Below are 16,783 nucleotides of genomic sequence, written 5' to 3'. Positions count from 1 at the left end.
ACTTACAAAAGGCTCACAGACAGAAAACAGACACCAAAAGTAAACTTTAGTTGTCTGAGCTAATGTATAGATCTAGGACTTCTACCATAATACCTCCTCAGAGTTTACGTCTTGTTTTAAGTGGCCCTGAGACAAGGTGGTTATTGTTTCTCAGGAACCACAAGTTCTCTGATGGGGTCAACCAGGATAAGGGAGGTGTCCCCCTACACCAGGGCTCTGATCTAGTGAGAGGCACTTGGAGCAAAAACAACTGAGCACTACGGTATCAGATGTCACAATGCTAACGGTAGGTACATCTTGGAAAATACAGATACCCACAAAAAAAATGGCACATAATTAAACTGGTTTTTTGTCCTACCCATTTTAATGGACACACATTTTCATTTTTAAAAGAAATATGTCATCCCTTCTTATCGGTAAGAAAAGTCGGAGGGCTGAAAATAAGAGGATGACTTCCGCTGCTTCCGCACAGACTAGTCCCCCAGAGGCCCCACGCGCGAGGGCTGGTTACCCGATGGCCTGCCGCTCCAGCAGCCTCTGGACTGGGATGGTCAGTTTCCCCAGGAACCGCTTGATGATAGGACGGCTCTTGGCAAATTTGTCTTTAATTTCGATTTCTAAGACATCAGTGAGAAGTGCAAAAAAGGAATATTTCTGAAAACAGATAACAGGTTGATTTTTAAAAGGCAAACATGAAATCATATCCCTTATATGACAGAAAATGGTATCTTGAACCCTAAGGACACACAGTCTGCAGGGCTGGGGATGTCTGCAGCCCTGGGTAGTCTGTCACTCACTCGCGACCACCAACGTGCACAGCAATTAGGCAGCAGCCACCAAGGATCTGCATGACAAAGGCAGCCCCTCAGTCATCAGCCCCTCCCCAGTCCCACAGTTTTAGGAGATGCTATTGAATATTAACCTGCGCACAATATAATTCTAGTACTCACCATGTTTGTCTGAATTCTTTGACACTTAATACCCTGTTATAGAATGGGTTAGAATTAACCAATACATTTGGTTAATGGCAATTTTAATTCCTTACCCCATGTTATTTAGAAGTTGCACAATACAGGTTAAAACACCACTTTGCTTAATGGTTAAAGTGTTTTAGGAACACCTACAGAATACTATGGCTTCCTTGGTAAATGGGAAAATAAAACCAATGTTTAAGTCGAAATTAATTTAAAAGGCACACAGGGTCATTTCCTTTGGGACAGAAAAATAAAATTATGAGGTTAAGGTAAGCTTTGTTGTTTTGTTTAAGACTATCGCTGGAGAAAATAAGATTAGAGATTAATAATCATAGAAAATATCATTATATAGAGAGATTTCCTCCTTTGGAAAATCACATACACTAGCTTCATTTTATCTTTACAATGGTAAAACTTTCTTTTTAACATGACGATCTCAGGAATCTCACCTGAATCACTTCACATCTTCCCTGACAGCACCCAGGAAGCCACAGTGACATGACTAGTGCTAGCCAGCATCACACCTGGGCACCACTGAGTTTATCTAGTCTTAACAAAGTCCTCCCAAGAGCCGTGCAGTTTAGTGAGCGGCTTAATGAAAAAAGCACTTGCTTAGAATAGAAGAGCTGAGTTTAAGCATCACTTCTGCTTCTAAATAGTTACATTAACACTTCAAGCTTCTGTTTCTTAATCACAAAAATAGACAGATGATAATCTCATCCCTTACACCCTCCCTCCTGTGCCAACCACCCCTTATCAGGTGCACATTGGTAGTGTGATTAAGAGTTTTGTAAATATTACATGTGAGGAAAATGAAGTTATTGCTAGTGTCATTACTAGATCCACTCTGCCTTCTAGAGCTCTTATTGAGATAAATGTTATGTTTTCTAATGTGTTAAATTAGGTGGTATGTCTTTAAAAATGATTTTCTATTTGGAGATACTAAGTATATACTAGTTTTTTAAATCAGTAATAAGAAAGCATGCATTTATCTATTTCAATAACCATAAAAATTGCCCAAGAGAAACATCTTGCTTGGGCTGGCAAGTTCTCAAATAGCCATATCTTTTCTCCAATTGGTTTTAGAGTCCCTGAGCTACTGCCCTCTCCAGGGAAATATTTCTACAATGTCATTAGAATATTGTTATTATCATTAAACATTTAGCGAATGATTTAATTATTTTAATTATTTATACCAATAAACGTTTATCCATAAACACTCTAACTAGTATTTGATATGCGCCTTGGGTCCCAAAGAAATGGCGGGAGAACTCAAGTTTTGCTCCCTAGATGGGAAATGATGTCTCCTTGCTCCTCCTCTGACTCTCCGTAGCTCTGTGAGAAAACCCTTTGCCGGATTCCCCCGACAGGTGCCCTAAATTGACTAGTCACACAGTGCAGCTGCGGGGAGGTGTGAAGTACCATCAACACAGTCTGGCCTCACTCGAGATGACAACTCTTGGAATGGCTCATTTAACTTACTGAAATCTAGAAATATAAAAAACATTTACCAAAGCTTGCAGGCAGAGAAATTCCTTTAATTTGTACTGAATATGTGCTACAAAAAAATCAAAATTTAAAATAAAAATGGAATCATCATCACAGACTTTTCCTTCTGCCTCAAGGTCCAATATGACTCTGAAAGGCATTGCTACTGATCCCGTCCTTACTTCAAAATTTAATACTTTGTTCTCTTTTTTTTGCATTGATTTTGACTTAAAAAATGTTGCATGAACTCACTTCAGCAGAACATACAAAAATATATATATATATTGCATTAAAGTGCAGGGGTCCGGCACAAATAATGCCCCTTTCTTATTGCAAAATCTTTTATTTCAAAGTCATAAGCATGTAATTCTGTGACATAACAATATCACACTCAAGCATACCATGTGACATTTTAGGTGAAATGTTCAAATTAAAACTATAAATTATTACACCCATATTATTACTCTACCAACCACACTCGAGCAGGCACTATTTCTGCCAGACCCTGTATCTGACTTTTGAATCTTTTGGCATCTTTGAAATTGTGCACCCGAGTGCCTCACATGCCTTATCCCAGACCCAGCCCTGGCTGGAAGGGAGTACCTCATTCTCACTGTGCTCTCTTTCTCTGAGATCCCGTAGACACCTCACCCGTCTCGTCCACACCCAAACTCAGCTCAGCAGTAACTGTCAAATACAAGACCACTGAGCATCACCTTACCTCGCGGTGCCAAATTGGATTAGTGGTGTTACTGATGATAGTAGACCTTCTCTCCTGCCCGTGGTGGGCACACGTGGGGAAACTGCTCTTCTTGCCGGGCTGAATGGACATCTTAAGGTAAGGGTCCGGATTGAAGAACATCCCTTTCTTCAGCCCAACAGCTCTTAGATCTTTAAAGAGGGAGAAAGGCAGAAAGGAGGGAGAAAAGGAAGGGATGGAAGGACAAGCCACTCAATAACAATTTGTTCTTAAATAATCATACAGAAGGCTCTAAATAGAAGCTATTCGGTAAAACACTAACGAAGTTTTTCATGCTACAATTGCTTATATAAGTGAGGACAAATGGGTTATGACTAGTTCCAGCAGAGGGGCTTCCTAACAGGCTATAAAAAGGAAACCCAATGTTTACATCTTACACACCTACACACACTTGGGAACCATTTTGATTCTAACACACATGTGGTTTGGCAACCAGCATTTCAAACAGTATCTTAAGAGAAATCCTTAGTCAAAATTTATTTTTTAAAAACCCAATAGTTTCCTTCGTGAGAGAAAAACAAATCTTCTACAGACATATGTGAAATACACTGACCCAGGTTTAACTGGGGATGACACTTCAGAGCACACATCCAGTTACACCCCATTTAAAGTGCCACATCTATTCCACAAGTGCCATGAACACTAGGAAGAAACAGGGACCAGTGATGTTTCTGAAATCTGAATGCTACCTGCTGTATTAAATGGTTGTGAGGTTATGCTTTCAATTGCCTAATTAACTTAAATATTTGATGAATGTCCTATAATTCATCTTAGATTCACCAGCTATTATTTCACACACTATGAGCTACTAAAAGTTCTGGCTGAAGTCTGATTAGTGAAGAAACTGACTTTTTTTGTCAATGGCCGAGCTAAGGGATACAAAAATGTCAGGAAATAAAGCTGGCTTGACAGAGTCCCTAACACTTTTCTGAGAATATCAGTTTGAATAAGGTCAGCCTGAAAGCTAAGTGCTTTTGAAAGCTTCTGCAAGAATAGACTGTTTCTGTAACTACGAAGTTATGTTCAGTGTAGGGAGGCCCTGACCACTGATTCAGACAGAAATTCTGCAGGTGGCCTATGAACCTTCAAAGACCTTTGGATTATCCAGATCAGCTGAGGAGGAGACCCTGAAGAGTGACCCTAAATGACAGGAGGTCAGCAAGGTCATCCTACTTAATCTCATTTATGATACACCAAGTCTTTTCAGAAGGATAGAACTGGACTGGGGTTGCCCATAGAACCATAATCTCTAGGGACTGCTCCCTGGAGGAGGTTCACCTCCTTATCTAGGCCAACGAGAGCTACTTGTGGCCTAGATATCTGTGCAATGAAAACAAACCGGGAGTGTCTCATGATGCACAACGGGCAGTAGAGGGAGGCAGTCTGATACGTTGGTGAAGATTAAAATATTCATCCAAGAGCACGTTACGTTAAGAACACTTGAAACACATGAAAGAACGCATGAAACGGAGCAAAATCTTTGATCTGAAAACCGGTGGGAGAGGGAAAGACAAGTAAATAATTAGACAGACACTTCAGAGAAACTGCTGTAATCTCATTAGCCTTACAGTTCCCATCCCTGGCACTTCCTAATGTGTTTGCATTTTATTATCAATTTAATAATGCTACATGTTTTCACTTGGCTTTATTTAGCATAAAATGCCTTGAGAGAAAAATGCAATTTACATACTTATTTTCTTAACTTTCTTGATTATGCTCACCTCAGACTCAAGCACAGAAAAATTATATTCTTTAGATATTAAATCTACTTCTAAACAAGCGGTTTCTTTGCAGTAAATGAGGAATAACATGTACGGAAATGGCTGCCACAAAGTCTGACTGAGCTAAATTATTCATGCAAAACATTCCTTTGAACACAAAGAATTCCATCAGAAGATTAAGCACTGTGATGAAAGAAGTCACTGTTAACCCTCATACCAAACTTTTCCACTAGGGACAATGTACAAATAAATCTTCATTAAGCAATGCAATCAACTACCAATTATGTGTAGTCTCATCATTCAGTTCCCTTTAGCCTTCTCATTTCTGCTCTTTTTTCTCTCTTTTATTGCCCATAAATATCCAAATCACCTAATAGACCAGTGAAGGACTCAAAGTCACAAAAGAATGACATGTTAAATATCGTGGTTTAAAGTTTTATTTGGAGAAGAGGTTTAAGATATCAATCAAAACCCAGTTTCTGTTTCTGCTGTAGAGTTCCGTGATTTGTGGCCCCGCTCATCCACAGAGAATCAGGAGCAGAACATTTGCAGGGAGCATTCCACAGAGCTTACGTGCTCTTGGATAAATATTATCGCTCACTGTCACACAACCAGATTAATATTTTAGAACCTGCATTATAGAACTGTTTTCATATTCTATCATTTTAGCCATTTTGTATAACATCTGCAATTGTCTGACTATAAGGTAGGAAACAAGGCCTATTTTTAGCTGGCCACCATGTGGACTGAGATGGGATGTTTTGGAAGAAGTATTTAAAGAACAAACATTTGACTGTGCCCCAAAGCTTATGTCCTACTTTTTAGGAAAATGTCCTGGGATTTTCATCTTCCAGGTGGTCATTCTCCCAGAGTGAGTTCATTAACACCCCTCTGAAGTCAAAATCAGTATGTGTGTATCATATTTAGAATGATACTGATCACTTGGCAATGCCTTGGCAAGCATAAGGCAATGCCTCTAAACTAAGAAAACCATGGTATGGTCAAACTAAACTTCCTGAGCCATGCGGGCTGGCTAGTAGTTCCCTGCTTACCAGGAAGCATTTCTGCACCTGCGGTCCCTTAGGCCTGTGCAGGTCTAAAGTACAGGCAGCCGACTCAAATGTTTTCAAGAGACAGATAATGGGTTAGGGGAGTGTCACAGGTAGTGGCACTTCTAAGTGCCCTTCTAAAAACTTAGATATATTTAAACCCCGAGGGTTCCTGCCAAAACATATTTATTGGACAAATTTGAGCCATAAGTCACCGGTTTACAATCTCTGAGATTTGCCAGAAAACAAAACCAAAGAAGGCTTTCATAGTAAGTAACCTCATGCAGGGAGGAGGAGGAGCATGCGAGAACAGACAGGGATGCTCAGCAGGCCGTCGGCCAGCAGCGAACTGCTAACCAGGCCCCTGTGTCACGTGCACAAGTGTGCATCACGCAGTGTCTGTTTTCAAGACCAGCCTTCTGACGCTCACTCTGAGAGTATCTACTTTCATTCATGTTTTTTTACATCCAAGCAAGTGAGCCTAATTTAAATTTCAGAAGCAGTGTACCGATGGAAAAACGAAAACATCTCACAGCAAGGACATCTGTTAGATTTTATTTCGTATGTGTTATAGCATAGTTGTCTGTTTTAAAAGACCATTTCAAATACTGATTTTCTGAGCATATTCTTGACTTTTTGACTGCCAATTAATTTTTTTAAGATTTCATTTCTTTATTTTTAGAGAGGGAAGGGAGGGAGATAGAAAGAGAGAGAGAAACATCAATGTGCGGTTGCTGGGGGTCATGGCCTGCAACCCAGGCATGTGCCCTGACTGGGAATCGAACCTGCGACACTTTGGTTCGCAGCCTGCGCTCAATCCACTGAACTACGCCAGCCAGGCGCCAATTAATTTTTTAAAAATCAGTGGTTTTCAAACTTTTTTGACAGTGACCTAAATATAAAGTAAGATTTTACATTAAAACCCAGTATACACATACAAAAGTGTGTATATTTTCTTGAGTGAAATTTTTCAGTTTGTATAAACTGATGTTCTATGAAAATCTATCTCCCTTTGGTGGTAAACTAACTTTTTTCTACTCCTTTTTTAACTGCCAGTTTCTTTCTTTCTTCATTGTCACCCAAGGACAATTTTTCATTGCTTTTAGAGAAAGAAGATGAGAGAGAACGAAACATCAATGTGAGAGAGAAGCATCAACTGGTTGCCTCCCACACATGTCCAGACCAGGGGTGGTAGGGGTAGGCACCTGGACCTGGACAGGGGATCAGGACTCAAACCTGCTACCTAGGCTTGTGCCCCAATCAGGAAACGAACCTGCAAACTTTTGGTTTATGGGACAATGCTCTAATCAACTGAACCACACCAGCCAGGGCTAATTGTTAGTTTCAACTATATAAATCTCTGTTTTCAAATTATAATAGCATGGCACCACTTATTTTATTTCATTTTAATCTTTATATTGTATTTTTTCCACTACGATTTAGTTCCCTTACACCTCCCTCCCCCCTGCAATCACCACACCATTATCAATGTCCATGAGTCCCATTTCTTTTCGACTAAATACATCTTGTAAATCACAAATGAATTCCAACTCACAACCAGTGCTTTCATTTTATGATAAACATACAAGTGATTAGAATATTTTAGTAACCAGAAAGTAAGAAAATTGTCTTACGCACTTTCCAATTTTTATGTGGATTTCTCCACAGAAATAGGAGAGCCCCTTGACTTTCCCCCCAAGTTCCCACATTTTTCCTTTCTCTACATGAGGTCAACATGAATAAGTTTTAATAACCAAAGTCCTAGCATGGGGTTGACGCACTACAACATAGATTTTTTTGAAAGTAACTATACATAATTTACAATCTTTTTACCAGCAGAAAACTTGGTGGAAGAAATAACTTTTGAGTTTATATCAATTATCTAATTCAAGGTATACTTGAGTTTCAGGAGTATTACATCCAAAATAAATAAATTACTAGTTCACGTATCATATGTGAGAATCTGCAGAAAGAAGTGATATTCATGTCTTTAAAATGGCACACTTTCAAACTGGACGTCACACTTAAGTAAAGACAGCCTTACCGGACAACGTGAAGCTGACGAGTTTCCGGGAATGCTGAGTCCCTGCGGCGCCTCCTTCCATGCCTTCTGCCCCCATCTGCAGACAAAAAGCATGTCATCTGAAGTTTCACAGGAGTAGAATGCTCAACCTTCCTAGAGAATCACATGTATTTACAAATATGATGTTTTTGTACCAAACATGTATTTAGTATATGGCTTTCATATGCTATACACCTTGGAATTGAGATACAAATGCAGACTTGCAGAGATGAGAGAAAGGATCATACCCAAGCTTAATATTTACCCAAACCAATATGAGCTTCTAAATTCCCTGGGATATGAATCAACTTATTTTATGTCCTTTTAGTTCTCTGAAAAGAATATAGTTGATGCATAGTAAATGTGCTTATATTAAATGAAGTGAATTGAAAACATTCCTTCAGCTAAAAAAAAAATTCAAGCATCAAATTCCTTCAGATTTGTTAGAAAAACCTGGAATAAACTAAACGGATGATTTTCATCAGACTCATTCATATATATGTAGAATCATCCTCTCTTGCCAAACATTTCTGCGTGTCCACGTGGATGTCACATCACCCTCCAGGGGCTGCAGGTACATGGCACGTGCTATTATAATTAGCTGTAACAATAATTTACAATGCTATTATACCAATTACTGGATTGTGAAGCTTTCCCTAAAAGCCTTTGAGTACAACATATCTCATTGAAACCAGTTGTTTATCAACCACACAGCAGATTTAGCCTTTCTCTCAATTTATGTACAATTAGTGCTCAGTTTATGTCAAACTAGGAAAAAAGTTTCATGGTTGTCTAAAAAAAATTACACAATACTGTAAGAGATAGGATGCAAGACAGAATGTATTTTGAATAGTCAGGAAATAGAAACTGCATTTTAACCCAAAAATTTAGATTGGACCCTTTCACCGTATCTGTGTGGCACTCCCCACACCCCTTTCAAAAATCATACACCACCAAGAAATAAAACTTTCACTAATCCAAGAAAAGCCGAAAAATTTCAAAATAAGTTCCATTCAAATGTTTAAATATAAACGTCTACTTTCTTCTCTATTTCCTGCAACTTAAAACTCATTTGTGCGACACCTAACTGCTTCCTGACTGTTTCCCTAGTCATTTGCAATGCACTAGGGTCCCATCCAGGTACCTTTATGTCATTCCATCCCTAAAACCAACTCCCCAATGACACTGGGTTGGTTCTCAACGAGTACCTACCCTCTATCGCAGTGTGTGCCACCCCTCGGACTCATCACCCCCAGGTTAACTGGAGTAGGGACAATAGCAAACTGGCCAGACAGCTCATCGCTGTCACTATCTCTTCCTGCTTTCACCACATACAACCCTGGACTACTCTGTGGAGTGATGAACAGCAAGGCAGTGCACACTACATCTGAGACACTCAGCAACCTGTCCCTCCAGAGCCAGACAGCCGATAGGCCCTGGCCTCCCTCCAGTGGACCACAGGGCCCTGGGAGTTGTGCTCGCTACCCGCGAAGACGTGATGTCTCTTCCTGCTGAGGGTTACTCATGCAAAGTGAGTTAAACGGAACTGAAAAGATTCATAGTCTTTTAAAAATAAACCTTAAATAGGTTTACTTAAAACCTATTTAAAATATTGTAAGATATTATAGAAACAAAAGAAAATGTCCTTTAATTCTGGGTTTTAAAATGTAATTCACTGTCTGGCAAAAGGCTAGTGTAAAACCATCTTCACAGAAGTCACAGAGAAAGTGTCCTTTACTACAACTGTGCAAAATGCTCATCTGAAACAGTCCTCAAAGAATTCAGTTTCGTCACCGATGACAATAAAGCCAGGAAAGACCAACATTACCACTAGAAGTAGGGATATCGGTGATAATAAACACATCTGCACTCCCTGTTTGGAGAGAGGTTTTTAAATAAACTCACTCTCTAGATTCATTCCAGGAAAACCCAGAAGCAACACTGTCAACCAGTATTGAAACAATACATGGTGGTGAGTGATGGTAGGCTTTATCTGTCCCAAAGCCAAAGGATTTCCTGTTCCAAGTGTCTGAAATACATATCACTGTGTACTCTGGATGAATGACAATGACGTCAAAGTCCCAACAACAGAAAAGACGCAACTTTTTCTTCTCCTTGATTCACTGCAAAAGGATACGTGCAAAAGGAGGTTAAGATGTCTGCTCACTTCCTTCCCTATAGAGTTTCTCTGTTATTCCTTCCAGGACTACTGTTTGCAGCTGGTCCTGGAATAATCATACTAAATAGGCTTTGTGGATGTCAATGCAGTTAATCAGCCTCAATAACTAAACACAGGCCATAGGTCTGGATGACCATCACGCTGTGGTACAAATACGGCGCTCACCCTCACAGTGAGGTGTCCATGTGGTGCAGCTTCTCGATTTTGGATGCAGACCCAACCATCTCAAGCTGGGTCGGAAATCTATGGATCACCACATAGTTCCATTAGACACCCTTTCAACTACCACAGTCCATTCTGACCTCGAGTGCTGTATCAGTGAGGCTTGAAGGTGCTCTAAAACCTGTCTGAAGCAAATTAATTATCTCCAAAATATCCGCAGGATTTGAAAGAATAATCTCTATGTAAAAATCAGGTGAATGAGATTAATGTTCACCAAGCTGTAAACTCCCACTGCCTTTGATGATATTTGATCATTGAATTTGCTCAAGTCTAAAATAATATCAGAATTCAGAAAATCATGTTTGGAAGCTATTGTCTAATTTCACACACAGTTAATTTTTCAAAGGGTTTTTATTACAAACAGCTCTACACTTCTAGTTCCATAATTTTTCTTTTTTATATATTAATTAAAGCATGTTCCAGTGCTTACTATGTGACCTGTAGTTGACAATTGTTTTTCTCCTTGTGAATTTCTAAGTCTTATATAGTAAATGTGGGTTATTTTTTAATATTCTGTACTATGTTCACTACAATGGGAATTCAAATATAATTCAAATGTGAGCAGAGTACTTAGATTTTGCACATACTGTTCCCTCTACCTAAAATGCTCTTTCCTGCCTCTCTTCACCTAAGCAAGTCCTATTCATCCTTCAGATTGCCCTGCAAACATGCCTTCTTCAGAAAAGCCTTCCAACACCTTTCTGATCAGGATAAATTCTACCAGTATGTGCTTTCATGGCCCCATTTTAAAGCCCCTCATAGTAATTATGACTCAAATAAATATAATTTAACTGATATCTCTCCTTCCCCAGAAGACCAATGAGAACAAAGACTATGTTTTGTTTATCATTTCATCCCTAATGGTGAGTACAATGCCTGGCACTTAGCTGGCACCCAATGAATATTTGTTTGAATGAATGGATAAAGGAAATGACTGGCTGATACAGGATTGGTGGGTCTGGATAATTGCAAAACGCCATCTGCAAGTTTACTTTCTGAACTTCAAGGAGTCAGCTTGGTCCCCCGCCTACATCCAAAAATTCATGCATCTATAAATCTACATACACATACAATGTTATCAAGATTCTATATTATGGGAGTCGATATTTTCCTTCTATGCTTTTATGACCAGATTTTTATTAATAATTTATAAAAACTGAAATAATTTATATATCTTACACTCTCAGAATTTCCCCAAACTGTCTAGAGTCCCATTATCTGTGTACAATGGATGGCATCTTGTAAAGTTGTTAGATTCTAAAGTTAGTCGATGGAGTGAAAGAAAAATTTTAAAACTGTGAAAAGTAATCCTTTGGAAAGTACCATGCTGGAAATGGACATACTTTCCTTTAAAAGTCCCACAAAACCAATGTCCTCCAAAACTAAATGAAACGTCTCTTCCTTCACCGGAGGGCCTGGTGAGGAGTGTGGCCTTCGCTGACTGGCCATGCTTTATGAAAAATATGTATGGCATCTTTAAGCACTAGACCCCAACTCGGTACACAGAGGGACACAGCACTGAGACCTCCTGAGGGAGAAGCGGTTCGTGGTCCCTTAGCTCCCACTCTCTTTGGGATGAAAGTTCGTTGATGGACATGTAGATTCACACTATTTAAAGTTACTGTTCTCCCTTTTACTCATGGAGCTCCTATAAATTAAAGTTCACACAAGATGCAAGCCATCATTCACTACCACTCTGCCACCCAAATTAAGTTGGAAAACACTTCCATAGTGGGGCATTCACTAATTTGCTTCATGAAGAGCTGGCTATACAGAACTGTAATAAATCAAATCATATTTTTCCACTGATTAGTATTGTGGATGCAGGTAAACCAGCCTGCGAGTAATTTCCTTTACTAAAACGGAGCCCACGCTGTCCTGCGTTTCCTTTTCCATTGTTCCCCATAACCCTGCCAGAGCCAGGCGTGCAAAAATAGAAGCAAGGCCCCTGGGGCCGCAGGAGGAAGCTGGCAATGCGGGACACTCACCATCACAGCGGGGTTCTTCACGGTGATGCAGGGGGTGGTGGCTCTCAGGGCTCCACTGATGCCGTGGTAGTATTTAAAACAGATTTTTATCTCCGCTGCAAATTGATCAGAGAAAAACAGTAATTTAAACACTGAAACAAGTTATCTAGGAATCAGCTGAGGATATTCGCCCTGCCACCTCTCAGAAAATCCTACTCATGAGCGTTTGAATGGTCCCTAAAAAGAATGGTTTCTTTTCCAAATTAGAGGCAACAGATTGATCATACCATTTCATGTGCTTCTATGGAATCGCATAACAACAGTGTCAGATATACTAAAAAATAATGCACAAACATGGCGAAATATAAGTAGTGTAGACATAAGAGTAACACCAGCTACCATTTATTGACACGCTCCACAATGTACCAGACATGGTGCTGTGTCTCTGGTCATGTTATTTAACCCTCGCGTCAACTTTGGAGGGCAGACATTCCTGTCCCCGTGTTGCAGGTGAAGTGCTGAGGTGTGCTAAGGGTCAAACAAACAGGAAATGACAGAGCCAGGACTCAAACCAATCTGTCTGATACCAAAGCCTTCACTCCTAACCTCTACAATATAGACTGACTGCAGCTCTCCATGGAAATAGTTTAACAAGTATGAAAAAATACTGTGGTATACTATACAGATTCTGGGAATCTTCATACAGTTACTGCACAGGGATCAAATTTAGTAACCACTGGTATATACGGGTCTGTCCAGAAAGTATCCAGCCATGTACTATGAAAAAGAGAGGCCTTTATTGAAGAAGATACAAGAAACATTGTACATAGGACAATGGTGCCTCAGTCCCCTTTGAAGTCCTGGCTTTCTTGAGGAAATCTAGTTCCCTGGTAGTGGCTTGAATCAAGTCATTAGCAACTGTAGCATGATATTCCTTCTGCTCTGGCAGCTGAAGGAATTTTGCCATGACATATCTCATGTCAAGAGCCTGCATCAAAATCTCGGATGCAGTAGTTTTTGTAACTCCCAGATCAGCTTCTGGTTCTCACACTGTCAGTTGCCAATCTTTGTTGGCTGCAGCCTGTAGACGTTCAACATTCTCAGGTGTTCTGCTTCTTCGCAGGCTTTCCAGAACATGGATCACTTTCAACAGACTCTCAACCATCTTTGAAGCATTTGTGTCTCACTTTTATTTCTGCTGCACTCATTGTATCATTCCCGAAAGCCTCCTCAATCACATGAACAGTTTCCATGGAAGAATGTTCAAGCTTAACACAAAATGTGATGTGATTTATTGCTCTACTCATTCAGTCATTTTGAATGTGATGCTCACACAGTACACATGCTCTCTCCACAGCATCTACTGCCCCCACTGACTGGTACAGTGAAGTCATCATTGTTCACACATGTGCATTCCAGTCCATTCTCCTTGACTGCCAGGTTACATCAATGTCATGCAAACTGGCCTCATTACAGTAATAATGGCTGGACCTTTTCCTGAGAGACCTCTTATATATACCAGTGTGTGAATAGATAGATACAGGTACAGACACAGAAACAAATACGGATACAGATGTAGATATATACGGAGATATATATTCACAAGTGTGTGTGTGTATTTATATATATTATATATATCAAGTTCAAGTTATATATAACATATGCTATAAATTATATATAAATATAATTTGAACTTGCTATATATATAATTTGCTATATTATATCTAGCATGAACTTGCTATATATTATATAATTTGAAATTATATATAATATATGCTATATATTATATGTAAATATAATTTGAACTTGGTAAAGAGTAATACAAATGCCATTTATTGGTTTTAGAAAGTAACTACAATTTCAAAGACCATAAAGTCAGAATATGTCAAAGATAAGTCACACAGACACTGGAATTTCTCTGTATACAGAGCACCTGAGTCACTGCAGCATCATGCAAATGCCTTTTTCCCCAGGTGTCATTCAAATAGGCAATGACACTGATAGGCAGGCCCCAGGTACAGGGGCAGCCTACAGGAGTGGAGCTCCCCAACGGAGTCACCTGGATTACCCAAATGGGGCTACTAGATGTGTTTTCCCAAGGAAGCTCACCTTCCATGGACTCCCCTGACTGCATCAAATCACCTCCTACAGAGTACTCAGTTCACTTGTTTTAAGAGAAAAAAACATAATGATTAAAGAAAAATCCTCCTTTAGGGATTTATATTATTGCATATTTCCTATCCATGGTGAAATACTAAAATCAAAGTCTGTCATGAAGTGAAATACTGAGTCTTTCCACTATGAACACTGATCACTAAGCAGTGATTCAAAATGTAGTCAGCACTGCCAAGCAAAAGATTTTGACCATGTGCCCATCACAACACAGGCCCAGCTCTACACCAGACAGTCAAGAGCATCAACAAAAGGCTTCTGGTTTAGCAGGTGATTTACTGCGTAGCTGTTGGGATGACAAGCACAGGCCTGACAAAAGACAGAAGACAAACAGTGAGAAGGACAGTTGCCGGGGAGAAGGCTGTGGAGGCCACGGAGAAGAGTGGTGAGGGCACAGCGGAGTCAGAAGGGCTCCCGGAACAAACAGGTCAGGACTCCAACCTACAGATGAGAAAAGTGGGGACAGAGAAGGCTAGGAGAGAGGAGCAGCCGAAGCGGGGAAGCAGAAGAGCATGCTGGCTTTGAGGAACAGCAAGATGACCATCGCAGGAATTCTGGCTTTATTATTACTTCACTTCCCTGGGAACAGCCATAAATGATCTTCCTGAACACCAGCACGGGCTTGTGATTATTACTGAAATAGTAATAGCTATACAGATCTGGGCACACCTTACTCTCCCATGTGCTTTCTTCCAAGACCAATAGCATGTATTCTGCAAGAACAAAGCTAAGCAAAGTGCATAGGACTGTCAGAGAATAAGCTCGGTGACGTATTGAATTCTGCGGGCACGAGCTCATTAGTGTCACCCTCTAAATGCTAACGACCAGCAGTCTGGCTCTCCCTGCAGCAGTACCTCAAAGATGGAATCGATGGTTAGCAAGCGAGCAGCTCATTTCTCAATAAAGACAAGTGCATTTTTATAAGACATCTTCCCCGAACTCAAGGTAGGGCACCATCTCCTCTAAATAGCCAGCAAGGCAACCGACTATAAGGTTTAAAAAAAAAGTGACTGCTTATTTTTATTTGTAGGATATTGATAGCTGGGCCAAGTTTGCTAGCTGACCCATTAGGGTGTTATTTTATTTCTTGTTATAACAAAAATCTCTAACTCTGGTGATACATTAGAATCTCGAAAACTGTACAATACGTTTACTCTGAATTGCACAAAGCAGATTTTGTGGGTGGACCAGTCACCAGAACACTGCAGAGCTCACAGCTCCGTCAGGCTTACAGCTAGGTGCAAAGCAGAGGGCTTTATGCAGATCACCCACTACCAACACAAACACACAGGCTGGTCACCAGAGAGAGAAAGACAGGACAGCTGTCTGCACCTGCACTGAAACCAACCACTCCGTCAGCAGGATACCAGTAAAGGTCCCTGCCCCTAAAATACAGGACTGTCCCATGTTCAGTGGCAGCTTTCATTTCAAGTATTATTTAGTGTTTTAGGAGATAAGTCAAGATTTAAAAGAAGTGTAATGAAACAACATCCTCTCTAAGTAAAAGAGAAGTAGCATTTTGATTGATGTTCTTCAACATTTTAGCTACAAGGCTACTAGAAAGAATACTCAAAAGGGCAGAACAGGGAACGTGAGGCCATGCTTCTATTTTAGCTACAATTTTAACCTCTAACTGTAAGAGGAACAGATACAAGGACCAGTAAAAGCAAATGCAGGCCTGATGACTGAGCATCAGAGAAGGGAGAAGCTCACTGCTCACAGGACCAGCTACGTTCACAGGCAGGGGAGATGGAGGACATGGACTAAGGAGCAATGAATGATCCCATCTAACCAAGAATGAACTCTCCACACAGAGATGGACAGAACCATAAGAAAGGATGAAAGAAAGAGAGAAAGCAGATCTGAATGAATGAATGACTATAGTCTATAGAAGACTATAGAAATAGACATCCTGGCATGCCGAGACAACTTTTGAAACTTCTTAGATTTCAACACTCAAAAATGCACAGATGACCAATTTCGTTTCTGCGAGCATCAGCTCATCTGAGGACTATTTGCCAGTCTTATGACAAGTGCAGATGAAAGTGATTCTCCTCTCCAATGTCTAGGAAGGTCACCCACTCCAAATTAAACCAACCTCTGTCCTTCAAATTCATTCAAGCAGGCCCTGTAATAACATAAGTCTGGGCCGCCTCCCTCCTTTAGGGGTTTATCCAGACACACTGAAG

The 16,783-nt window shown here is 40.1% G+C and overlaps 1 protein-coding gene across 3 annotated transcripts in view; it reads right to left on the bottom strand.

The window, feature by feature from the left end:
- Positions 1-16,783, bottom strand: part of HECW2 (HECT, C2 and WW domain containing E3 ubiquitin protein ligase 2) — a 353,554-nt gene that overhangs the window by 130,850 nt on the left and 205,921 nt on the right. For all 3 annotated transcript variants that reach the window (XM_028508950.1, XM_028508951.2, XM_036023148.1), the window contains 4 exons: positions 12,444-12,538; positions 8,037-8,112; positions 3,184-3,353; positions 512-654 (listed from right to left, as the gene is read on the bottom strand). In XM_028508950.1, coding sequence (XP_028364751.1) covers positions 512-654; positions 3,184-3,353; positions 8,037-8,112; positions 12,444-12,538 — 484 coding nt within the window. The remainder of the gene's footprint in view (positions 1-511; positions 655-3,183; positions 3,354-8,036; positions 8,113-12,443; positions 12,539-16,783) is intronic.

Source organism: Phyllostomus discolor, chromosome 4 (assembly GCF_004126475.2).
Source record: "Phyllostomus discolor isolate MPI-MPIP mPhyDis1 chromosome 4, mPhyDis1.pri.v3, whole genome shotgun sequence".
NCBI classification, from domain to species: Eukaryota; Metazoa; Chordata; class Mammalia; order Chiroptera; family Phyllostomidae; genus Phyllostomus; species Phyllostomus discolor.
This window is presented reverse-complemented; position numbering and strand designations above follow the sequence as displayed.